The 26,911-nt window shown below is 39.2% G+C and overlaps 1 protein-coding gene across 1 annotated transcript in view; it reads left to right on the top strand.

The window, feature by feature from the left end:
• The window catches only part of LOC107991212 (ABC transporter C family member 2-like), a 28,798-nt gene extending 1,887 nt beyond the window's left edge, over positions 1-26,911 (top strand). Inside the window, exons 5-26 of the mRNA XM_051084577.1 lie at positions 624-738; positions 922-1,002; positions 2,139-2,163; positions 7,534-7,590; positions 7,827-7,892; positions 18,435-18,509; positions 18,645-18,752; positions 19,301-19,435; positions 20,102-20,208; positions 20,298-20,391; positions 20,690-20,857; positions 21,042-21,190; positions 21,289-21,496; positions 21,591-21,689; positions 21,800-21,952; positions 22,223-22,620; positions 22,732-22,912; positions 23,100-23,423; positions 23,727-24,483; positions 24,882-25,003; positions 26,160-26,405; positions 26,649-26,911. Of these exons, the coding sequence (XP_050940534.1) occupies positions 624-738; positions 922-1,002; positions 2,139-2,163; positions 7,534-7,590; positions 7,827-7,892; positions 18,435-18,509; positions 18,645-18,752; positions 19,301-19,435; positions 20,102-20,208; positions 20,298-20,391; positions 20,690-20,857; positions 21,042-21,190; positions 21,289-21,496; positions 21,591-21,689; positions 21,800-21,952; positions 22,223-22,620; positions 22,732-22,912; positions 23,100-23,423; positions 23,727-24,483; positions 24,882-25,003; positions 26,160-26,405; positions 26,649-26,801 (3,821 nt within the window). The 3' untranslated portion in view covers positions 26,802-26,911. The remainder of the gene's footprint in view (positions 1-623; positions 739-921; positions 1,003-2,138; positions 2,164-7,533; positions 7,591-7,826; positions 7,893-18,434; positions 18,510-18,644; positions 18,753-19,300; positions 19,436-20,101; positions 20,209-20,297; positions 20,392-20,689; positions 20,858-21,041; positions 21,191-21,288; positions 21,497-21,590; positions 21,690-21,799; positions 21,953-22,222; positions 22,621-22,731; positions 22,913-23,099; positions 23,424-23,726; positions 24,484-24,881; positions 25,004-26,159; positions 26,406-26,648) is intronic.

The following is a 26,911-nucleotide window of genomic DNA, read 5'->3' as shown; positions in this document are numbered from 1 at the left end:
ATGCACATATTTACGAAGAATAAAAACTAGAAAAATAATGCAACTCGAATTGTACCTTTGAAAACAATAAATCTATAAAGATATAATAACAAAAATAGAAGAAATAAAAATGGAATTTTGAATATGGAACAAGTATGTGTTGTATTGAAATAATTGATGTATACAAACACGGTGAGTTTAATAAATGAAAAAAAATAGACTAAGGAAGTATTTGGGGCATTGAGTTGGTTGTTATAATTAATAAATATTGTAGCTTGTGAGTTTTAATATAATCCATGTTGGGAGTATAGGCTATTTTATCGTGCGGGCAGAAAATAGTAAAACTATGTAAGAAAGAGATAAATAGAGGACAAGTAGAAAAGAATAAACATTGTAACAAAAATTTGAATCGGTAAAACTACGTTTAATTGTAGGTTATAATAGTTGAAAATACCAATATATATATATAATTGGAGCTCAAATATAGAGTGGGTGATATATATTGACCCACTTAAAGTTTGTAATCCAAACACTTATCCTGTGGCAGATCATGTGATTAGCAGTTCGAGTCCGATAGTCTCCCTAATCAAAAGTGATGAATTTAATGTTTGTTCTTTTAATTGTGGCTACCATGACTTTACTAGAAATGACTTTCGCATGGATGAATCACATAATAAAGATAGGATACAAAAGACCTCTGACAGAGAAGGATGTATGGAAATTGGATACATGGGACCAAACTGAAACATTATTCAATTGGTGTGTTTACCTCTCTCTCTCAACATTATTATTTTTCTTTTTCTTTTTTTTTTTTTTTTGTGGTTTTTTTGCAAATATTATTAAACCGGTAGCCCATCTATCTTAAACGATGTTTCTTTTTTTTTTTTTTTTTCAATATATATGAGATCTTCAACACTTGTTTTAATAATCATTTTTTTGTAGCTTTCAAAGAACTTGGGAGGAAGAATGTAAAAAGTCCAAACCATATCTTCTTAGAGCGTTACATAGTAGCTTTGGAGGAAGGTAAGTAGTAAGGGCGGTATCACTATCTACACATCATATGAACAATGTTTGGATAAACTATTAAAGGAATAATAGGTTGTTTGTTTTTCCTTTGAATTTTTGATTTGATTGCATCCCAAATATAAATATAATAACGTACTTATTAACTTCCATGCGTTCCTTTTAAAATTTAGAGGTATAGCCTTCACTATACATATTTCACGAACGTGCTGCTTTTCATATATATTTCATTACTAAATTCTCTTAGTTTTAGGATAAAATTAACCGCATACTCAAATCTACCTTGGTTAATTTTTAAAATTCTAACTCTTTATTATAATGTTTTTTTTTTTTGTATTATATATACAATAATGTATCATTATATGCAATGAGTTTTTTTTTTTTTTTTGTATATATTATTTTTTGCAATATTTTTGTATGTAAATAGCTTTTTATAGTATATTTAACTACTTTTTAGTATGATATTATGTGGTTGTTTTTTTGTGATAACCTTTTTTAATTATAAAGTTTCTTATCTTGTAACTTTTTTGAATATATATTGTGTTATATTCACCGTAGATTTTTTTAATTACATAATTTCCCATCTTGTAACCTTTTTTTAATATAGACTGTGTTATATTCGGTATATATAGACCCTCGAGCTTTTGATTGAGCGTCTTCCTTAGTCGTCTATTTGAAAATAAATTATTAATGAAAATATATTTATTTTAGATGTGATTCTATATTATTTTTCAATTTTTTTAAACCCTCGTAATTATGACAAGGGTTTATGAGACCGTTCAGCATGACATTTATGAAAAATCTTAGCATATTAGGCTATTTATGAAAAAGTAGTGAATTTAGACTAGACTGTTGTAACATTCATTCTCAGGGGTATGATAAATTTAGCAATAAAATGATCCTCCAAATTTAATCTAGCTAATTAATAGGGTTTCATCATCATAATTAAACAACTTCTTCTTTGAAATTTTAGCCGCTGGAAATCAATTATGCGTATAGAGTAAATGAATTATTGAATGTGTTTCTATAGTTTTATTTAGCATATATATACTACAAAATACCACTAGTTTTAATCTGTTACCTCATTCTTTATATCGTCTTTCATTAATTTTTTTCATACACTTTTCTAATTGTAGGTTTTGGTTTGGTGGCCTGTGGAAGGTAATACACAATCTTATCTCGCGATATATAAATAAATATCACATTTAGGAAAACAATTTTTGGGAATAACAAATACTTAAAGAAATTGTAACTTTATTGATGTTTCTGTATTTCTCATATGAAATATTACAGCATACAAGTATATTTATACACAAAATTAAGGTTAAATAAGGGAAGAATAATAGTGTTAAATACAGCATAATCTCCTCCATGATATTTGAGCATAATCTCCTCCATGATATTTGAGCATAATCTACTCCATAATATTTGCTCTAATTTCATTAATACCCTCCCTCAAACTCAAGATGGGAGTGTCGAGACCACCTTGAGTTTGTGAATTAACTGAGTGAAACGAGGAGAATGGAGAGCTTTGGTGAATATATCCGCAGGTTGATCGGTGGTAGAGATGGGTTGGAGATGAAGTGTGTTGCTCTGTAGGTGGTGGCGAACAAAGTGACAGTCATTCTCAATATGCTTTGTTCGTTCATGGAATACATCATTGTGTGCAATCTGAATAGCACTGTGATTATCACAATGAAGAATAGTGGGTGATGTCTGTGGGGCCCCCATATCAGTAAGAAGCCAACGCAGCCAAATTAATTCTGAAGTAGCATCAGCCAGTGCACGATATTCAGACTCTGTGCTGGAACGGGAAACAACAGATTGTTTCTTACTTCGCCAGGAGATAAGAGCGTCACCTAGATAGAAGCAATAGCCAGTGGTAGACCGTCTATCAGTAGGATCACCCGCCCAATCAGCATCAGAGAAACCAGAGAGAACCAGGGAGGATTGGGAGGAGAACTGTAGACCATGACCCAAAGTACCTTTGATGTAGCGAAGAATGCGAAGGACGGCAGTGAAGTGAATTGTACGAGGGGCAGCCATGAACTGACTAACAATATGAACTGCATACGCAATATCTGGACGAGTCACAGTTAGGTAAATTAGGCTGCCAACTAGTTGCCTATACAAAGTGGGATCTTCAAGGGGAACACCATCAAAAGGAGTGAGACGCACATTCGGATCCAGAGGTGTTGAGAAAGTGGCAGAATCAGTAATACCAGATCGATTGAGGAGGTCAGACGCATATTTTGCTTGAGATAAATAGTAGCCACTAGATGATGAGGAGATCTCAAGACCAAGAAAATAGTTGAGATTTCCTAAGTCCTTCATCTCAAAATGCTTACCCAGGTAACATTGCAAATCAGATATGGCTTGAGGGTCATCACCTGTAATAATCATGTCATCCACATATAAGAGAAGGAGAACAATACCATTAGGCGTCTGACGAGTAAATAAGGCGGAATCATGAGAACTGGAGGTGAACCCGAGTTGTGTAATGGTTGAACTAAAGGTTGCAAACCAAGCTCGAGGAGCCTGTTTGAGGCCGTAGAGAGCACGACGAAGAAGGCATACTTTCTGTGGTGGTGGAGTAGTGCCAGGTGGTGGTTTCATATAGACTTCTTCAGATAGGGTTCCATTTAGAAACGCATTTTTAACATCCATTTGAAGAAGGGGCCATTGTTTTGCAGCTGCAATGGCTAGAAGACTACGGACAGATGTCATTCGAGCTACTGGAGCAAACGTTTCTTCATAATCAATCCCATATTCCTGAGAATATCCTTTAGCAACAAGACGTGCTTTGTATCGTTCAATAGAGCCATCAGAGTGCGTTTTTATTTTAAAAATCCACTTACAGCCAATAGGTTTCTTACCAGGAGGTAGGTCAACATAATCCCAGGTGTGAGTTTTGGCTAAGGCTTGAAGTTCATTATCCATTGCTTGCTGCCACAAAGGGTTAGTACTGGCTTCTTTATACGAGGAGGGTTCAACTAAAGACATGATAGTAGAAAAACAATGGTACTCTTTGAGATGAGAAGGAGTTTCTCTTACCCGGGTGGATCGTCGGACAGGTGCATGTTCAGGTTCCTCACAGGGGACAGATGGGAGTTCCGGGAGTGCGGAGGTAGTGTGCGATTCAGTGAGCTCAGATGTGAGTGGGGGACAAGATGTAGTGTTGGATGGTGAATCAGGAGTGGGAAATAGAGGGGTAGAGGGATCAGTAAAGAATGAGTGCGGACTAGATAGAGAGGCATGAAATGAAGAAAGACTAGAAAACATACGATGTTCCCAAAAGGTGACATGGCGAGAAATACGTAATCGTTGAGAGATAGGATCCCAACAACGAAAACCTTTATGTTCGGTGCCATAACCCAAGAAACAACAGAGACGAGCACGAGGTTCCAGTTTGGTATGTTCATGGGAATGTAATAACACAAAGCATGCACACCCAAAGACTTTGAGATGAGAGTAAGTTGGAGGAGTACCGTATAGTCGTTCAAATGGGGAAATATTGTGTATGACCTGAGATGGAAGGCGATTGATGACATAAACAGAGGTGAGGGCAGCCTCTCCCCAAAATTTTTCAGGACAGGATCCAGAAAGGAGTTGGGCACGAACAGAGTCTAAAATGTGACGGTGTTTGCGTTCCGCTCGTCCATTTTGCTGGGAAGTGTGAGGACATGAGCGTTGAATCAAAGTGCCTTGTTGTGCAAGGAAGGAAAGAAAACGAGAGTCCTTATATTCCATTGCATTATCTGTGCGAAGAATTTTGATTTTGCTAGAAAATTGTGTTTGAATCATATTTGCAAAATCAACATATATTTGATATAAGGAGGAACGGTTTCTGAGAAAGTAAATCCAAGTGAATCGAGAATAATCATCAATAAATAACACAAAATATCGATAACCATTAACAGTAGGACATGGAGCAGGTCCCCAAATATCAGAGTGAATTAGGCCAAAAGGTTTATCACATAAAGAAGCAGACTTAGGAAAGGACAAAGCAGGTTGTTTCGCCATTTTGCAATGTAAACAATCAAAAGTATTAAACTGAGAAACATTGTTTAAAAGACCAGTAGAAGTTAAACTACGAAGTTTATTAGAGGATGCATGACCTAAACGAAGATGCCACTGAAATAGAGTGTTATCAGTGACGGGAGCAGAGATGGCTGGAAACACAGGAGAATGTAGGGATGTGAGCTCAAATAATCGACCCACCTTCCGTCCCGTACCAATCACTTGTCCTGTCTGAGAATCCTGAACCTGACAACCATGAGAAGAAAAAATAATAGTAAGTCCGAGATCACATAATTGACCAACAGAAGCTAGGTTGAATGTGAGATTTGGGACATGATAGGTGTTGGAAAGTTTGATGGTGGGTGTATTAACGGTGCCAATGTGGGAAATAGACATGGAATTACCATCAGCAGAGTGGATCGGGGGAAGTGATTGAACAGGAATATGAGATGATAATAAGGAAATGTCAGAAGTCATGTGATTACAACAGGCAGAGTCAAGGAGCCAAGAGGTACCTGGGGTGACAGCAAGAGCAGTAGATTGGGAAGAGATCACCTGTTTCAGTAAATCATGAAGATCAGTCAACTGAAGACTCGAAGGTTCAGTGATGTCAGATGTAGCAGCAGCAACAACAGATGAAGAACCGGCTTTATGGGAAAATTTGGGTTTGTGTGAATGACCAGGAGGGCGGGGTGGGCGTGTTGGACAATTATCCAAAATATGACCTCGTTTGTGACAATACCTGCACTCAATAGTAGGACAGTTAGCAAACTTATGACCATGAAGTTTGCAATTCTTACAGAAGATGGTCTCATTAGCTTGTCGGAGATGAGTAGTTGCAAGGGCGACATCAGAGTGCAGGGAGGAGACAATGCCAAGTCTTTTCTCCTCAAATAAGATTTCTTGAATAGCAGCATCAAGAGATGGCAGAGGATTACGATGTAACAGAGCAGCACGAACGGATTCATATTCTGGTCGGAGACCCATTAATACTTTGATGAGACGAATATGATCAGGGCTAATTTTTGCCTGATCCAACTGAGTCCAAATAGGCTGAAGAGTGGCGAGATATTCATTCACAGATTGTCCCATTTCCTGATTGAGACTAACAAGTGTAGAGTGCAGCTGATAATAATGAGCCAGTCCTATAGACTGAAAACGTGTGTATAGAAAATCCCAGAGTTCTTTTGCACTATCAAAGGCATCAAACTGAGTGTGGATGGCTGGAATAGAAGTATTACCTAACCAAGTGATAATTTGGTGATTTTTGCTGTCCCAATCCTCAAGTCTTTCAATGTACTGAATATCCTCTGCACTGGTTTCATGGACAATAGGTTTGACAGGTTTGGTAATATCTCCCGTGACGATACGCCATAATTTTCGACCTATTAGAAAACTCCTCATTTGGTGGGCCCAGGTAATATAGTTTGTGCCATCAAGGATGGTGCTAATGGGGCGAGCTACGTCATTTTTCTCCATCTCGTCGGATAGAGGGGGCGGAATTAATTTCACGACTGATTGGACGAAGAGGTATACAGGAACACAGATTTCAAGTGGGCTAGTGGAGAGGAGTGGGCTAGTGGGCTAGTGGGGGTGATGTTTTATATGGTTTATATAGTGGGCTAGGAAGGCAGAAGTGGGCTAGTGGGCTAGTGGGGGTGATGTTTTATATGGTTTATATAGTGGGCTAGGAAGGCAGAAGTGGGCTAGTGGGCTAGTGGGCTAGTGGGGGTGATTTCATAAACACCTGGATCTGCAATGAAATCCTTCAGATCGGCGTGACAGCGGCAGAAGTGAGGGTTTTGAAATGGCGCCTAGTACGATCCGGAAGGCGGTCGGAGCTCTGAAGGACCAGACGAGTATTGAATAGACTAGTATTGGCGAAGGTGTCGGACCTTGAGGTGGTGATTGTGAAGGTAGTGGAATAGATCGATGCTTGGCGGCAGAGTCCAAACCAATAAGGCGTGTTGGTCGGCCGACGGATGAAGAGACAAAGAGTGAAGGTTGGGAGGACTCGGAGGCGAAGACAGAAACAGGAAGGCCGCGGGAGGACTCGGAGGCGGAAGCTTCGACTGGATCTGCTGACAGAAGTCGACCGGCAGACAGAAATCGGACGAGGACGGATTCGCGGATGAGGACGGATTCGCGGACGAGGACGACCGGCAGAAACTGATTCGCGGATGAGGACGGCGGCGGCGGCTAGGTTAGAAACTTGGCTCTGATACCATGTAACTTTATTGATGTTTCTGTATTTCTCATATGAAATATTACAGCATACAAGTATATTTATACACAAAATTAAGGTTAAATAAGGGAAGAATAATAGTGTTAAATACAGCATAATCTCCTCCATGATATTTGAGCATAATCTCCTCCATGATATTTGAGCATAATCTACTCCATAATATTTGCTCTAATTTCATTAATAGAAATATTTTGCTTTATATTTAGCGTTAATAATATATTTGTTATATTACTACTCCTATTTGACTAAGAAGTTGGTACTTGTAGACTGGCAGTGATGTTTCTCAATTTGTGGGACCTGTCCTTTTATGTAAACTTTTAGAGGTTGGTTAATTCCCATTTTTGTTTTTGTTTCTTTTCTCTCTTTTGAATGCTATCTTTTATATCATTAAAATTGATTTTGAATTATTAAAAAGGTTATTTCGAATGATTTTGAAATTAACAAAAATGATTTTTAACTATTTTAACGTCATTAAAAAAACATAGGTTAACTCTATTCCTAATATATTCACATATATACAAATATATATATATATATTTAAATAAATTTGTATATGCAGTGCATACAGCGTGGAGATCCACCTAGAATTGGTTACATTTATGCCTTCTCAATATTTGTAGGAGTGGTATGACCCAAATCCTTCTTTCTTATTTTAACCACATCCATGCATGTGAATCAATTTGTAGGTTGCCTTTTTCATTATATTCAGTTGTTTTAATTTATCACTCATGGTTTTTCTTGTTCAATCATAAACAAACTTTTTGTAACGCCCCGAAAATTTAAGGTAAAATTTTCTCGTTTTATGTAAATTGCAAGTCGATATAATAATAATATAATATTATTATATTATTATTATTAATATTTATTTTTATTTGTTATAATATTAATATTATAATAATTATTATTATTAATTAAAATTATAGAAATATTGTTTTTATAAAACAATAAAATAAATTATTATTTATTAATATTAATATTATTAATATATTATTATTATTACTTTATTATTATTATTTTATTTATATTTTAATATATATATTATTATTATTAAATTTAATTAAAACTATTAATATTTTTTTATAATTATTAACGTATATATATATATATATATATATTTTAAAAAAAAAAGAAAGGGAAGAAAACCCTAGGAGACGCGCGCGCCGCGCAGCCCCCCCCCCCCCCTCGATATTTCTTTTCTCTCCCGCAGCCGCCCGACGCCCGAACTCCTCCGTCTTCCTCTTCGTTCGTCTGCCGCGCGCCGCCATCCATTTCTCTTCTTCCTCCGTTCTTCGCCTGGCAGTCCGTCGGCCCTCACGAAACCAACGCCGCCACCATCTCCCTTCCGTTCCCTCCGTTTTCATTTTCTCTCCGCCGCGCCACCGCCACCCGAACTATCCATTTTCCTTTTCTTTCTCCAGCCTTCTCTCATCGTCCTACCACCGCCGGCGTACTCTCCGTCGTCAGCTCGTGTCTCCAACGCCAACCGAGCACGGAGGAAGCGCCGTCGTTCGCCGGAAAGAAAAGAAGCCGCGGAATCGTGATAGCCGTTCGACCCGACCCGGTTCCAGCCGACCCGAGCCCGTTTCCGATCCGAGCATCCCGACCCGAAACCGCTTCAAGCCGAGCCGAGATCGCTGCCCAGCCGAGCCGCAATCCTTGTTCGAGCCGAGCCGCCATCCTTGTCCAAGCCGAGCCGAGTGAGCCGCGAGCCGAGCCGCGAGCCGAGTGAGCCGAGCCGCGAGCCGAGTGAGCCGAGCCGCGAGCCGAGCCGCGAGCCGAACCAAGCCGAGCCGCGAGCCGAGTGAGCCGAGCCGCGAGCCGAGTGAGCCGAGCCGCGAGCCGAACCAAGCCGAGCCGAGCCGAGCCGAGCCGAGCCGAGCCACCTAAGCCTTCCTCCCTTCATTTCGGTTCACGGTGAGTCTTCGGTAAGGATTGTTCTGATGTTTTCCCTAATGTTACCTCGTCCGATTTGAGTTTGAATGTTGATTTAAGTTATGGCCCTACTTTTCTCCCTTGAAGGTAGTGCAGAGTTGACGCTTAAGTTCTCGGGTTCCGCGGCAGACCTGATTGGAGATAGCTTCCTTTCCTTGGGTAAGTCAACGGATGACCTTGTGAATCAACTGCTACTAAGGCCATCCACTAAAACCTTCGTGTTTCGTTTAGGTGGATCTGTGGAGCGTAGTTTTCAATCGAGGGGCATAACCGAATTTCAGGTAAGGGTTTTCCTACTACTGGACCCCGAGTCCAGGTTAAAACCGTAGTAATCCACAGGGGATTACACGTTAGTGACTGTACTGAATATCTGTATGCGTGTTGACTGTTAAGTACTGATATTATATTCTGTCTGATGAAATTATACTGTGACTGCTGTTTGTGGATTGAAATTATATGTTGATGGACCTTAACGTTACGGTCTAGTATGTATTAAACACTGATCTGGATGTGGTTCATGAAGTGTGGACGGGGAAGGACAGTGAGTCCGGCTTTGGTTGGTTAGTCGATTGGACCTAGGGTTTCCCTATTTGGCGTGCGAATCGGTAACGCATAAAGCAACTGAGGGTGTAGGTGTTTAAACCTATACTATCTGACTGACAAAGCCTATGGCGGGACTGTAATATGAATGTCGTTGAGATGTGACTGATGTAGACAGTTGGGTAAGGGCCGAGGGGTAACGGTTAGCTTCATCTATGGGGTAGTGTGCCTTACGGATATGTGCATCCTTCGGGAGCACTAGACTGATATGTGTATCCTCCGGGAACACTAGACTGATATGTGCATCCTTCGGGAGCACTAGACTGATATGTGTATCCTCCGGGAACACTAGACTGATATGTGCATCCTTAGGGAGCACTAGACTGATATGTGCATCCTTCGGGAGCACTAGACTGATATGTGTATCCTCCGGGAACACTAGACTGATTTGTGTATCCTTCGGGAGCACTAGACTGAGATGTGCGTTCTACGGAACCACTAGACTGCTATGTAGGGTACCCCCAAATAGGAAGTTAACTGTTGTTCCCTAACGGGCCCAGTAGTGGGTCCCTTACTGGGTATGTTTATACTCACCCTTTCCTTTCTTTAACTTTTCAGGTAGGGGTACAGCGAGGGGCAGACCGACGAGAGGCAGGAAGGAGGCGTGAAGGCCATATGGACGCGTCCGTTTTTCTTTCGCTTCCGCTATGTATTTTGTCAGAATATTTTGATTGTGATTTTTGGACTGGTGACTTGACATTTTATTTTGTGACTTTTTGAGGTATTAAAAATAGGGCCCGAAACTGTCTTTTGTAAGGTTTATAATGTTTTACTGAATCGTATCTGGTCTGTTTTAAATTTTATTTTGAATGGTCGAGTTTTGGTATTTGGTAGTGACCTCAGCTTAGTCCGGAAAAGTTGGGTCGTTACAGTTGGTATCAGAGCCTAAGTTTTAGGTTCTGTAGACTGACTTATAATGTGAGTCTGTGTTTTGTGTCCTTATGGCTGAAACGATCCTTGCCGCTCGTCAGGTACGCTCTCATGAAAGTATATGTATAACCCTACATGCATTACCTTACCTAAGTTAAACTGCAATTTCAATTACCAATTTATGACTTACGGAATTGTTGGTGGTTATTAGGAAAATGCCACCAAGGAGAGGTGCACGAAGGGGTGGCCGAGGAGGCCGAGGAAGGGGAGCAGGACGCGTTCAGCCTGAGGTGCAGCCTGTAGCCCCAGCCCCTGACCCGGCTGCGCCAGTTACTCATGCGGACCTAGTCGCCATGGAGCAGAGGTTTAGAGATATGATTATGCAAATGCGGGAGCAGCAGAAGCCTGCCTCGCCAGCTCCGGCGCCAGTTCCAGCGCCAGCTCCAGCACCAGTTCCTGCTCCAGCTCCGGCTCCGGTACCAGTTGCACCCCAGTTTGTGCCGGATCAGTTGTCGGCAGAGGCTAAGCACCTGAGGGATTTCAGGAAGTATAATCCCACGACGTTTGATGGGTCTTTGGAGGACCCCACCAGAGCTCAGATGTGGCTATCGTCCTTGGAGACCATATTCCGTTACATGAAATGCCCTGAGGATCAGAAAGTCCAGTGTGCTGTTTTTATGTTGACTGACAGAGGTACTGCCTGGTGGGAGACTACAGAGAGGATGCTAGGTGGTGATGTGAGTCAGATCACGTGGCAGCAGTTCAAGGAGAGTTTCTATGCGAAATTCTTCTCTGCCAGTTTGAGAGATGCCAAGCGGCAGGAGTTTCTGAACTTAGAGCAGGGTGACATGACAGTGGAGCAGTATGATGCGGAGTTTGACATGTTATCCCGCTTCGCTCCCGAGATGATAGCGACTGAGGCGGCCAGAGCTGACAAGTTTGTTAGAGGCCTCAGACTGGACATTCAGGGTTTGGTCCGAGCTTTCAGACCCGCTACTCATGCCGATGCACTGCGCCTGGCAGTGGATCTCAGTTTACAGGAGAGGGCCAACTCGTCTAAGACCGCTGGTAGAGGTTCGACGTCGGGACAGAAGAGGAAGGCTGAGCAGCAGCCTGTTCCAGTACCACAGCGGAATTTCAGACCAAGTGGTGAGTTTCGCAACTTCCAGCAGAAACCTTTTGAGGCAGGGGAGGCTGCCAGAGGGAAGCCGTTGTGTACCACTTGTGGGAAGCACCATCTGGGCCGTTGCTTATTCGGGACCAGGACCTGCTTTAAGTGCAGGCAAGAGGGTCATACAGCTGACAGATGCCCGTTGAGAGTCACGGGGATCGCGCAGAATCAGGGAGCAGGTGCTCCACATCAGGGTAGAGTCTTCGCTACCAACAGGACTGAGGCAGAGAAGGCGGGCACAGTAGTGACAGGTACGCTCCCAGTGTTGGGGCATTACGCCTTAGTTTTGTTTGATTCGGGTTCGTCACATTCTTTTATCTCTTCCGCATTTGTGTCGCATGCCCGCTTAGAGGTTGAGCCCTTACACCATGTTCTGTCAGTATCTACTCCTTCCGGGGAATGTATGTTGTCGAAGGAAAAGGTGAAGGCATGTCAGATTGAGTTAGCAGGCCATGTGATTGAGGTAACGCTGATAGTTCTGGATATGCTGGACTTTGATGTAATCCTGGGTATGGATTGGTTGGCCGCCAACCACGCCAGCATAGATTGTTCACGTAAGGAGGTAACGTTTAACCCTCCCTCGATGGCCAGTTTTAAATTTAAGGGAGGAGGGTCAAAGTCGTTGCCTCAGGTAATCTCAGCCATCAGGGCCAGTAAACTGCTCAGTCAGGGTACTTGGGGTATCTTAGCGAGTGTGGTGGATACTAGAGAGGCGGATGTATCCCTGTCGTCAGAACCAGTAGTGAGGGACTATCCGGACGTTTTTCCTGAGGAACTTCCAGGATTACCTCCGCACAGGGAGGTTGAGTTTGCCATAGAGTTGGAGCCGGGCACGGTTCCTATATCCAGAGCCCCTTACAGAATGGCCCCCGCAGAACTGAAAGAATTGAAGGTACAGTTGCAGGAATTGCTTGATAAGGGATTTATTCGACCGAGCGTGTCACCTTGGGGTGCGCCAGTCTTATTCGTTAAGAAGAAGGACGGATCGATGCGTCTGTGCATTGACTATAGGGAGTTGAACAAAGTAACGGTAAAGAACAGATATCCCTTGCCCAGGATTGACGATCTATTTGACCAGTTACAGGGAGCCACAGTGTTCTCTAAGATTGATCTTCGGTCGGGATACCATCAGCTGAGGATTAAGGATGAAGATATACCGAAGACAGCATTTCGATCCAGATATGGACACTACGAGTTTATTGTGATGTCTTTTGGTTTGACGAATGCTCCGGCAGTGTTTATGGACTTGATGAATAGAGTGTTTAGGGAGTTCCTAGATACTTTCGTGATTGTGTTTATCGACGATATCTTGATATACTCTAAGACGGAGGCCGAACACGAGGAGCATTTACGTATGGTTTTGCAAACACTTCGGGATAATAATTTATACGCAAAGTTCTCGAAGTGCGAGTTTTGGCTGAAGCAGGTGTCCTTTCTGGGCCACGTGGTTTCTAAGGCTGGAGTCTCTGTAGATCCAGCTAAAATAGAGGCAGTCACTGGTTGGACCCGACCTTCCACAGTCAGTGAGGTTCGCAGTTTTCTGGGTTTAGCGGGCTATTACCGACGGTTTGTGGAGAACTTTTCTCGTATAGCTACTCCTCTTACTCAGTTGACCAGAAAGGGAGCTCCTTTTGTTTGGAGCAAGGCATGTGAGGACAGTTTTCAGACCCTTAAACAGAAGTTAGTTACCGCACCGGTTCTTACGGTACCTGATGGTTCTGGCAATTTCGTGATTTATAGTGATGCTTCCAAGAAGGGTCTGGGTTGTGTTTTGATGCAGCAGGGTAAGGTGGTCGCTTATGCGTCTCGTCAGTTGAAGAGTCATGAGCAGAACTACCCTACACATGATCTGGAGTTGGCAGCAGTGGTTTTTGCTTTGAAGATATGGAGGCATTATTTATATGGTGAAAAGATACAGATATTCACAGATCATAAGAGCTTGAAATACTTCTTTACTCAGAAAGAATTGAATATGAGACAGCGAAGGTGGCTTGAGTTAGTGAAGGATTACGATTGTGAGATACTGTATCATCCAGGCAAGGCAAATGTGGTAGCCGATGCTCTTAGTAGGAAAGTGTCACATTCAGCAGCACTTATTACCCGGCAGGCCCCATTGCATCGGGATCTCGAGCGGGCTGAGATTGCAGTGTCAGTGGGGGCAGTTACTGTGCAGCTAGCCCAGTTGACGGTACAGCCGACTTTGAGGCAGAGGATCATCGATGCTCAGAGTAACGATCCTTATCTGTTTGAGAAACGTGGCCTAGCAGAGGCAGGGCAAACGGCTGAGTTCTCGTTATCCTCTGATGGTGGACTGTTGTTTGAGGGACGCCTCTGTGTTCCGTCAGATTGTGCGGTTAAGACAGAATTATTATCTGAGGCGCACAGTTCCCCATTTTCCATGCACCCAGGTAGTACGAAGATGTATCAGGACCTGAAGCGAGTTTTTTGGTGGCGTAACATGAAGAGGGAAGTAGCAGAATTTGTTAGTAAATGCTTGGTGTGCCAACAGGTTAAGGCACCAAGGCAGAAACCAGCGGGTTTATTACAACCCTTGAGCATACCGGAATGGAAGTGGGAGAACGTGTCCATGGATTTCATTACAGGGCTACCGAGAACTCTGAGGGGTTTTACAGTGATTTGGGTTGTGGTGGACAGACTTACTAAGTCAGCGCACTTTGTTCCGGGTAAATCCACCTATACTGCTAGTAAGTGGGCACAGTTGTACATGTCTGAGATAGTGAGATTACATGGAGTGCCAGTGTCGATTGTTTCTGATAGAGATGCCCGTTTCACTTCCAAATTTTGGAAGGGTTTGCAGACTGCTATGGGCACGAGGTTGGACTTTAGTACGGCTTTCCATCCACAGACTGACGGTCAGACTGAGCGTCTGAACCAGGTTTTAGAGGATATGTTGCGGGCGTGTGCATTGGAATTTCCAGGTAGCTGGGACTCCCACTTGCATTTGATGGAGTTTGCTTATAATAACAGTTATCAGGCTACTATTGGCATGGCACCGTTTGAGGCCCTGTACGGCAGATGTTGTAGATCCCCGGTTTGCTGGGGTGAGGTGGGTGAGCAGAGATTGATGGGTCCTGAGTTAGTTCAGTCTACTAACGAAGCAATTCAGAAGATTAGATCACGCATGCATACCGCTCAGAGTAGACAGAAGAGTTATGCAGATGTGAGGCGGAAGGACCTTGAGTTTGAGATAGGGGATAAGGTGTTCTTAAAGGTAGCACCTATGAAAGGTGTCTTGCGTTTTGAAAGGAGGGGAAAGTTGAGTCCCCGTTTTGTTGGGCCATTTGAGATTCTGGAGCGGATTGGCCCTGTAGCTTATCGCTTGGCGTTACCTCCATCACTCTCGGCAGTCCATGATGTGTTTCACATTTCTATGTTGAGGAAGTACGTGCCAGATCCATCCCATGTAGTGGATTACGAGCCACTAGAGATTGACGAGAACTTGAGTTATGTTGAACAACCTGTTGAGGTGCTTGCTAGAGAGGTGAAGACGTTGAGAAATAAACAAATTCCCCTAGTTAAAGTCTTATGGCGGAATCACCGGGTAGAAGAGGCTACATGGGAGCGTGAAGACGACATGAGATCCCGTTATCCCGAACTGTTCGAGGAATAAAACTTTCGAGGACGAAAGTTCCCTAAGGAGGGAAGAATGTAACGCCCCGAAAATTTAAGGTAAAATTTTCTCGTTTTATGTAAATTGCAAGTCGATATAATAATAATATAATATTATTATATTATTATTATTAATATTTATTTTTATTTGTTATAATATTAATATTATAATAATTATTATTATTAATTAAAATTATAGAAATATTGTTTTTATAAAACAATAAAATAAATTATTATTTATTAATATTAATATTATTAATATATTATTATTATTACTTTATTATTATTATTTTATTTATATTTTAATATATATATTATTATTATTAAATTTAATTAAAACTATTAATATTTTTTTATAATTATTAACGTATATATATATATATATATATATATATTTTAAAAAAAAAAGAAAGGGAAGAAAACCCTAGGAGACGCGCGCGCCGCGCAGCCCCCCCCCCCCCTCGATATTTCTTTTCTCTCCCGCAGCCGCCCGACGCCCGAACTCCTCCGTCTTCCTCTTCGTTCGTCTGCCGCGCGCCGCCATCCATTTCTCTTCTTCCTCCGTTCTTCGCCTGGCAGTCCGTCGGCCCTCACGAAACCAACGCCGCCACCATCTCCCTTCCGTTCCCTCCGTTTTCATTTTCTCTCCGCCGCGCCACCGCCACCCGAACTATCCATTTTCCTTTTCTTTCTCCAGCCTTCTCTCATCGTCCTACCACCGCCGGCGTACTCTCCGTCGTCAGCTCGTGTCTCCAACGCGAACCGAGCACGGAGGAAGCGCCGTCGTTCGCCGGAAAGAAAAGAAGCCGCGGAATCGTGATAGCCGTTCGACCCGACCCGGTTCCAGCCGACCCGAGCCCGTTTCCGATCCGAGCATCCCGACCCGAAACCGCTTCAAGCCGAGCCGAGATCGCTGCCCAGCCGAGCCGCAATCCTTGTTCGAGCCGAGCCGCCATCCTTGTCCAAGCCGAGCCGAGTGAGCCGCGAGCCGAGCCGCGAGCCGAGTGAGCCGAGCCGCGAGCCGAGCCGCGAGCCGAGTGAGCCGAGCCGCGAGCCGAGCCGCGAGCCGAACCAAGCCGAGCCGCGAGCCGAGTGAGCCGAGCCGCGAGCCGAGTGAGCCGAGCCGCGAGCCGAACCAAGCCGAGCCGAGCCGAGCCGAGCCGAGCCGAGCCACCTAAGCCTTCCTCCCTTCATTTCGGTTCACGGTGAGTCTTCGGTAAGGATTGTTCTGATGTTTTCCCTAATGTTACCTCGTCCGATTTGAGTTTGAATGTTGATTTAAGTTATGGCCCTACTTTTCTCCCTTGAAGGTAGTGCAGAGTTGACGCTTAAGTTCTCGGGTTCCGCGGCAGACCTGATTGGAGATAGCTTCCTTTCCTTGGGTAAGTCAACGGATGACCTTGTGAATCAACTGCTACTAAGGCCATCCACTAAAACCTTCGTGTTTCGTTTAGGTGGATCTGTGGAGCGTAGTTTTCAATCGAGGGGCATAACCGAATTTCAGGTAAGGGTTTTCCTACTACTGGACCCCGAGTCCAGGTTAAAACCGTAGTAATCCACAGGGGATTACACGTTAGTGACTGTACTGAATATCTGTATGCGTGTTGACTGTTAAGTACTGATATTATATTCTGTCTGATGAAATTATACTGTGACTGCTGTTTGTGGATTGAAATTATATGTTGATGGACCTTAACGTTACGGTCTAGTATGTATTAAACACTGATCTGGATGTGGTTCATGAAGTGTGGACGGGGAAGGACAGTGAGTCCGGCTTTGGTTGGTTAGTCGATTGGACCTAGGGTTTCCCTATTTGGCGTGCGAATCGGTAACGCATAAAGCAACTGAGGGTGTAGGTGTTTAAACCTATACTATCTGACTGACAAAGCCTATGGCGGGACTGTAATATGAATGTCGTTGAGATGTGACTGATGTAGACAGTTGGGTAAGGGCCGAGGGGTAACGGTTAGCTTCATCTATGAGGTAGTGTGCCTTACGGATATGTGCATCCTTCGGGAGCACTAGACTGATATGTGTATCCTCCGGGAACACTAGACTGATATGTGCATCCTTCGGGAGCACTAGACTGATATGTGTATCCTCCGGGAACACTAGACTGATATGTGCATCCTTAGGGAGCACTAGACTGATATGTGCATCCTTCGGGAGCACTAGACTGATATGTGTATCCTCCGGGAACACTAGACTGATTTGTGTATCCTTCGGGAGCACTAGACTGAGATGTGCGTTCTACGGAACCACTAGACTGCTATGTAGGGTACCCCCAAATAGGAAGTTAACTGTTGTTCCCTAACGGGCCCAGTAGTGGGTCCCTTACTGGGTATGTTTATACTCACCCTTTCCTTTCTTTAACTTTTCAGGTAGGGGTACAGCGAGGGGCAGACCGACGAGAGGCAGGAAGGAGGCGTGAAGGCCATATGGACGCGTCCGTTTTTCTTTCGCTTCCGCTATGTATTTTGTCAGAATATTTTGATTGTGATTTTTGGACTGGTGACTTGACATTTTATTTTGTGACTTTTTGAGGTATTAAAAATAGGGCCCGAAACTGTCTTTTGTAAGGTTTATAATGTTTTACTGAATCGTATCTGGTCTGTTTTAAATTTTATTTTGAATGGTCGAGTTTTGGTATTTGGTAGTGACCTCAGCTTAGTCCGGAAAAGTTGGGTCGTTACACTTTTTAATGATTAAACTTTTTAATGAATGATTTAAAAGGAAGTGGTATTTATATGAGACTACAACCTTTATAATTTGAAATGGAACTAATAGTTTTAAGAAGGTTTGTTAATTAAACAAATCCTAATATATGTGCCTTCAAACAGTTGCCAAAAGAGCTTGTTTTGAAGGCTTTGAAAACTCTAGCTTTGGGCATATACACATATACACATACACACATACATATGTATATAATTATATTAATAATATTATGTTTCTTTTTTGTTGCAGCTATTTGGAGTGTTATGTGAAGCACAATATCTTCATAATGTAATGCGTGTTGGTTTTCGATTGAGATCAGTCTTGGTAATTAATTTTTTTTCAATCATGCTTTATTTGATCTTTTAGTTAATTCAAATGCTTTGAATAGTTAATGTTTTTGTTTTCTTTGATTTAGTTTGATTGTAGTTTGAGCATTAGTCTGTTTTGATATACTTGTAGGTTGCGTCTATTTTTCGTAAATCAATGAGGTTAACCCATGAGGATAGCAACAAATTTGGTACAGGAAAGATAACCAACTTGATGACTTCCGATACTGCAGCACTTGAGGTACATTCCAATTTTTTAACTGAATTATAGTAATGCATTTTGCTTTAGTTACCTTAGGACAGGGTCATGCACATTATCCACTTTTCAAAATTTTCTGCACATTAATGCTTTCATAAAAGTAATTATGAGGAAAGTTTATGCTAAATCAAGTTATAAAGTCTAGAATTAATACGTTGGAATTAGAAAAGTTGATGCAGTGGTGCAGAGATTTTTAAGATAATTTATTTTTTGATAAATATAAAAAAGAGATAATCTCGGTAGTAAATCATTTTCATTTCTGTTAGTTTGAATCATGCACATGATATTGAAACAAGAGTTTGTGTAGTGAATGCTTTTGATGACAACAATAAATTATATTGTATATATGTGTGAGTTTTTCAATACTATTTTTCTATTATATTTGAACTTTTGTTTTTATCTTTTCTACTTTTATGTGAAGAGAATTGTTTGTGTAGAAACAACTTTTATTATCAAATTGTTTTTTCTTCGTGTTTCTTATTGAATAAATTTCTAACAAAACTAATGAGGGTAATTTTACGTACATCCAGAATATAACCAAGTCACTTCACGAATTATGGTCATCTATATTTCGTATAATAGTTGCAATGGTTCTCATATACCGCCAATTGGGGGTTTCATCACTTCTTGGTGCATCATTGCTTATTCTTTTGTTTCCCATCCAGGTATATGTGTATAACAATAATATTCTTTATCAATAATATTCATTATATAAGGACGTTTGGGATGCTTAGTTTGTTATTATAATCTATGGGTTATAATAGTCTGACTATTTTAGTATGAGTAGAAAATAATGAAAGGAGAAATAAAAAAGAATGAGTAGGAAATATTAAACATGAAAAACAAATAGTAAACATGGTAGCAAAGAGGGATTTGAAATAGGTAAGGTTGTAGTTAATTTGTTTTTTTTTTTTACAACAATTGGTGGGTGAAGAATAAAATCTCGTACCTATAGAATGGAGTGTCATATTAGACTGCTGAGCTAAGCTAACACTACAAGAATTTTGGGCTCTGTTGATAGTTTTTTCTAGCAACAAAAAAAATGTACGGACAATTCTCTTGTTCGTACATTGCAACCGCTCTTTAGATTTGAAATAGGTAACGTTTTAGTTAATTAGTTTTTTTATTTGTACAACAATTGGAGGGTAAAGGATCAAGCGTCGTACCTATAGGATGGAAGGTCATGTCAGTTACAGCTAAGCTCGTTGCAGTTAAATGGTAGGTTATAATAGTTAAGTTTTGGTCAGCAGCATTTATTATTGCTTGGCTTCCAACATTAAACTAAATCCAAACGTAATAGTTAAAATTTTATTATGTGTTTTTATTTACAGAAACTCGTGACCAATAGATTGCGGAAACAATCCAAAGAGCAGTTGCAATGTACAGACAAGAGAATTGGTCTTATCAATGAGATTTTAGCTGCAATGGAGACAGTGAAGTACGCAATAAGGAATAATATATATTTAGTCTTTTATAATTTAAAATAAAATTTGTTGATAATTTATTTGTCATTTATAAACGGATTAGATATTATGTTTGGGAGAGTAGTTTTCAATCCAAAGTACAAAGCATTCGAAAGTTGGAATTGTCATGGTTTCAGAAAGCAGCATTTCTCAAATCGGTAAGTTATATATACATTTATACTAGTTCTTGTAACGTTATTTTTTTTTTTTTTATGTTTATCGTCACATTGTGATTTTAAAAGGAAAATTAAACTTTGTTGTTAATTAGGTAGCTCTACATTTATATTTATTCAATATAATGTTCTAGAGTATATTGTTAGGAGTATAACAAAATTAATGGTACAAGTTGTCATTATATAGTTCATATACATATATAAAAAACATTTTTTAACGATGATCTCACATTTACAAAATATTTCTGTTGGAATTTTAATGATAATTTAATTGGTTTTGCAGATCAATAGTTTCATAGTTCATATCATTCCTTGTTTGGTGGTTGTGACTTCCTTTGGATTATTCACAGTTTTTGAAGGAAACTTGACTCCATCTAGAGCATATACATCCCTTTCACTGCTTTCAGTACTCATATTTTCTTTATGCATGTTTTTCGGTGCAATACCTCAGGTTCTATTACCTTCCTTAATTTAATGTCAAGCTTTTTTTTTTTCCTTTTTCCTTTGTAATACTTTAAGTCCTCTTATTATATTATATACTTGATCTTTGATCAGACTATGCCATTATTTTGGTTTTATTTCTATTATATACATGCCACTTAAAAATAGATGATGGCGTTGGATTGAGTACACAGGTGGTAAATGCGGTTGTATCGTTAAAGCGTGTGGAGGAGTTAGTTGTAGCTAAAGAGAGAATTGTACTTCCAAATCCACCATTAAATCCAGACCTTCCATCCATCTTAATAAAGAATGGAAACTTTGCTTGGGATATAAATCATGTAAGGTATCCTTTGGAGTTGAAATTGGTTAGTGAAAAAAGAAATAACATGATTTATTATAATAATAACGTTGATCACTTAATTAATTTAAGCAGAGTGAGAGGTTCACGTTGTCAAACATTAATTTGGAGATACCAATGGGTAGCTTAGTGGGAGTTGTTGGAAGTACAGGGGAAGGAAAGACATCACTACTATCAGCCATGCTTGGAGAACTTCCACCAGTACCTAGGGATGCGGATGCAAATGCTTCTGTTTTTATTCAAGGAGATGTTGCTTATGTTCCACAAGTTTCATGGATTTTTAATGCAACAGTAAGTATGAATATTATACAATAATTGATTACTAGCTTCTTCACTATTACTTTACTTTAATTGCATTGCTTATGCATTTTTAATTAATTTGTAGGTGCGTGAGAATATTTTATTTGGTTCTCCATTTGATTCTGCCAAATATGAAAAGACAATCGATATAACTGCATTACACCTTGACATTGACTTACTACCAGTAAGTTGTTTTCCATATTATTTATTTTTGAACAATACCTAGTTTTAATATATATACACATATTATCTATGTGACTATGATAGGAAATTAATTATTTATTTTGTTGTTAGGGTGGTGATCTTACTGAAATTGGAGAAAGAGGAGTGAATATCAGCGGTGGTCAAAAACAAAGAGTTTCATTGGCAAGGGCAGTCTACTCCAATTCTGATGTATACATTTTTGATGATCCTTTTAGTGCTCTTGATGCTCATGTCGCTACTCAGGTATCCATAGCTAGCTAATACACCATACTAATATCACTAACTAGGATCCTTACAGAAACTTAATTAAGGTAAAAAGATGGAAATTACACATTGCTTTGCTTTGAAGTTTCCTTCCCTCATTTAAATCAAGGGTTTATATTTGGATTACTGTATGTATATATCGCGTACCTATTCTTTCATGTATTCCTCCTCTGTTTTTGGAGAGAAATTTTTAGTGTAATTTTGGATTTTCTTGTACTATATCATCAATAGATGCCCAATTGTGACCAGGTTTTTGAAAAATGCATTAACGGAGAATTAAGAGGGAAGACTAGAGTTGTTGTGACCAACCAACTACACTTTCTACCTCAATTTGACAAAATTATCCTCCTTCATGAAGGCATGGTGAAGGAGGAAGGAACGTATGAAGAACTAAAAGAAAACGGGAAGTTGTTCCAAACGCTAATGAAAAATGCAGGAGTATCAAAAGAAAGTGATGAAGTTTGGGAAGACGGAGAAACCAATGGTACTAAAAAATCATCATCAGGACTTCCACTTGCTAATAACGAGATCGAAAATGATTCTGTAGATGCTACTACATCACAATACCTTACTAGGCAACAAAACACTACTCTGATCATGCAAGAAGAACGAGAAACGGGCCTACTTGGTTGGAATATTGTACTTAGGTACATTTTTCCTTCTAAATCACCAATTACATATTATCCGGTTTTAATTTGTGTATATACGATCATTAATTTATTGCCGTCTCTAATTCCTTTTCTTTTGATTCCTTTCAGATACATGAAGGCATTAGGAGGTGTTTGGGTTGTTATTATACTCCTCGTGTATTTGGTTTTGTCAATCACTCTTACAATTCTTGAGAACCTATGGTTGAAGAAATGGACTGGCCAACGTAGCTTAGGACGAACTCAAACTTTATACAACAACGCCATATATGCCGTCTTGTTATTTAGTCTGGTACGTGTATAATCGATTAATATTTTTATGAGACACTTAATTATTACTCATTAAAAAGTATTACTCGTTGCAATTTTTTTTATTTATTTGTTTTCTTCATTTCCCACACAAAAGCTGACTCAATCCTACATACCTTTTCACTTTCTAATTTATATCATATGTAAGCTTAAACAACTTTTGTTATCAGGTATTGTTGAGACTACTATATTCTATATGGTTCATCACGTCGAGCCTACATGCAGCTAGAACGTTGCACGACCAAATGCTTTTGTCTACTATAAAAGCTCCAATGTTGTTCTTCAACATCAATCCTCTTGGGAGGATCGTCAATCGATTTTCGAAGGATATAGGGGAGATTGATAGAATCATTCCACAACGTCTCCATGTGCTTTTGGAGCAAATTTCATCTATCCTTTGTACTTTCATCTTGATTGGAATTTTGAGCACTCTATCGTTGTGTGCAATCTTTCCTCTTATCTTATGCTTTTATGTAGTCTATTTATACTACCAGGTAACCAACATGCATTTTCTATTTTATTATTATTCTTACAAGTAAATTAAATAACTAGTTAATTATTGTATAATACATCATTGTTGAGTTTTGACAAAATATTTGAAGTGTAATTCTCCTAAATCGAAAAAATTCAAGAAAGTGATGAGCTCTAAGTACTTTAGAAGAAGCACATGACTTTTGTTTTCAAATTGTTTTTTGTGTCGATTCTCTATTAATTGTTTACACTTTTTTGCTTATATTTATGTGTCAATTTCACAAACCGTTAATTTAAACCTATTTTTTTATTGTTTTTTTATGTAGAGGACATCTCGCGAAGTACGACGACTAGACTCGATAAGTAGATCTCCTGTTTATGCACAATTTACTGAAGCTCTAAATGGGGTATCAACCATTCGTGCATACAAAGCTTATGATAGGATTGTTGAAACCAATGGAAAATCTATGGACAACAACATTAGATTTAGCCTTGCGATGATAAGTGGAAACCAATGGCTAGCCATTCGCTTACAAACTGTGGGAGCTCTAATGATTTGGCTTACAACAACTTTTGCAGTGATGAGGAATAGCAAAGAAAAAAACCAACAAGCATTTGCAACCACCATGGGACTTCTAATTACAAATGTTTTAACTATTACTTCTTTGTTGACAGATGTACTCACACTTGGAAGTATGGTTGAAAATAGTTTAAACTCGGTCGAGCGCGTTGGGAGGTATATAGATTTAGCTTCGGAAGCACCATCAATTATCGAGAGCAATCGACCGCCCTCGGGATGGCCTTCGTTTGGAGTTATAAAATTTGATAGTGTTGTTTTACGCTATAGACCCGAACTCCCACCCGTCTTGCATGGGATCTCTTTTAGTGTTCTTTCTAAGGAAAAGGTTGGAATAGTTGGACGGACTGGGGCTGGAAAATCAAGCATACTTAATGCTTTATTTCGTATTGTTGAACTAGATACAGGAAGAATATTCATTGATGGTTTGGACATTGCAAAATTTGGATTGTGGGATTTGAGAAAAGTTGTTGGGATTATACCACAGTCACCTGTTCTTTTTTCAGGTAAAGGATGTGATCATATTTAATCATCTTGGTTTCTTAGGTCCCGTTTGGGTAAGCCTGATTGGTTTTTGTAAATTTAGTTTTTTTAACACCTCTTTCACCCTGGTGTTTCTGGCTTAGATACGTTCTTTTTACTGATGTTTTAAAATATTAGCACAAGTATTCAAAATTAAAATAAATAGGTAGTTTTTAAAAGTTTGCTTTTGTTTTTAGAACTTTAGTTAAGAATAATTCAATTATTGTACTTAAGAAAGATAAAGGTCATAGTAAAAAATGAAGAGAAAATAGTCTTAGTTTTTAAAAACCAAAAACATAAGAAAGATAAAGAGTTAACAAATTGGGTTATAGTTACAGCGTATTCTTCCGTTTTTCTCATTGTATTGTTTTGTTTTATGTAGGAAGTGTTAGGTTTAATCTAGATCCATTCCAAGAACACGCTGACTTTGATCTTTGGGAAGTTCTTGAGAGGACACATTTAATGGATGTCATAAGGAGGAATACGTTGGGCTTGGATGCTGAGGTATGTTTCATTTCGATCGACTTTTGTGAGAAATAGTTTATGTGTGGAATTTGATAGTAGTTTAAGTCATATGATTCTTTATTTAAATTCTTTGTTCAATTTGATAGTCTTTTTTAGAAGATTTCCTTAGACTTTGGTTTGTTTTGTAATATGTGAAATTGATTTGCTGGAAACTTTGCTCCATTTTTTTGGATTCTTTGTATTGATTTCTTAATATTATGATATATGCATGCAACTTTGTAACTAAAAATATTAGAGCTGAGTTATAATTAATCTGGTTGAGAGGCTATTTCTTCCCCATTTTCTGCTCTCAAACTGTTGTATTGAATTAATGAATTGTTTGTAGCTCGGCCTTTGATAGCATTGTTGTTCGTAATCTTGCTAAGTGAAACACACTTCGGTCTTGTCAAATATATTTGAATAACTTCTTTAGATATTTATCAAGATTACAACTACCGTTCTTTAGGTTTAGACACTTTTAAATTAGAAACAAATTAAAAGAAAGTGTGCATACAAAATAAAATACGCATCCCTTATACCTGAAGTGATTGTGCACGACACCCAAGTTTTGCTGGCATGTTTTTGTTTAACACTCCGACACTTGTTGGAACACATATCAAACACTTGGTCTTTTTGTCAACAAAAAATACCTTCTCATTAATATAATAATAAATAGAAATATAAATACACAAAGGATACAAACTTCAAAGGAAAGAGAATAAGGAAAAAACACAAACAAACAAAATACAACCAAATAGATCATATTAGATTGGATGGACACGTTTTAGAACACAATAGAAGTTAGACAAAAATTATATAAAGTCAATATAGGTCCAATATAATGTTTATCCGACACATATTAATATACTAGTTAAGTATATTAAACAAACTCATTTTGTAGAGTTAGCATAGGATGGACACTTTTTAGAACACAATATAATGTTTATAACAAACTCATTTAGTATATTAAACATATTCATTTTGAAATGCTTGTATAAATATGATATATACTTTTAATAAATGTGTTCTTGGTATGGCGCCATATTCTAAAATATTTATTAAGAAAACGATCTGCATGTATCACACCATGTTCGTATCGGCCCATATCCATCTCTATTCAGAATTATATATGTTAAACTTATTTAAGTTTTTATAGGTTTTAGAGGGTGGACAGAATTTTAGTGTTGGGCAAAGGCAACTATTAAGCCTTGCTAGAGCACTTCTTCGACGATCAAAAATACTTGTTCTTGATGAAGCAACTGCGGCGGTTGATGTACAAACTGATGCCTTAATTCAGAAAAGTATTAAGGAAGAGTTTAAATCTTGTACAATGCTCACTATTGCACATAGATTAAATACCATCATAGACTGTGATCGAATTCTTCTACTTGAGTTTGGACAGGTAAAGGATGTTTTTTTTTTTTTACTTTCAATAATCATTCAAACGATCCACTTAATTACTCTTATTAATATTCTAGTTTTTTTCAACATGAGCTTAACTCAATTGGTATTTGTATGTACCACTTATTTTAATACCTGTTTAAAATTATAGATTCTAGTTTTGTTTGAGTTGTATTATATCTTTTTGTATCTTTGTACTACAAAAAAGCATTAGTTTCTTATTCTTTGCGTTTTTACATAATAGGTGTTGGAGTACGACACTCCAGAACAACTTTTATCGAATCAAGAAAGTGGTTTTTCAAAGATTGTTCAAAGTACAGGAGTTACCAATGCCCAATACTTGCACAAATTAGTATTTGAAGGTCAAGACAACATAGAAACAAGCAAGGAAATGTGAACATATATCATATATAATAATGTAATTAAATTCTTCTTAATTAGAATCGAATTATTGTATTGTGAACAAATATCATATATATTAATGTAATTAAATTCTTCTTAATTAGA

Source organism: Cucumis melo, chromosome 5 (assembly GCF_025177605.1).
Source record: "Cucumis melo cultivar AY chromosome 5, USDA_Cmelo_AY_1.0, whole genome shotgun sequence".
Classification (NCBI taxonomy): Eukaryota; Viridiplantae; Streptophyta; class Magnoliopsida; order Cucurbitales; family Cucurbitaceae; genus Cucumis; species Cucumis melo.
This window is presented reverse-complemented; position numbering and strand designations above follow the sequence as displayed.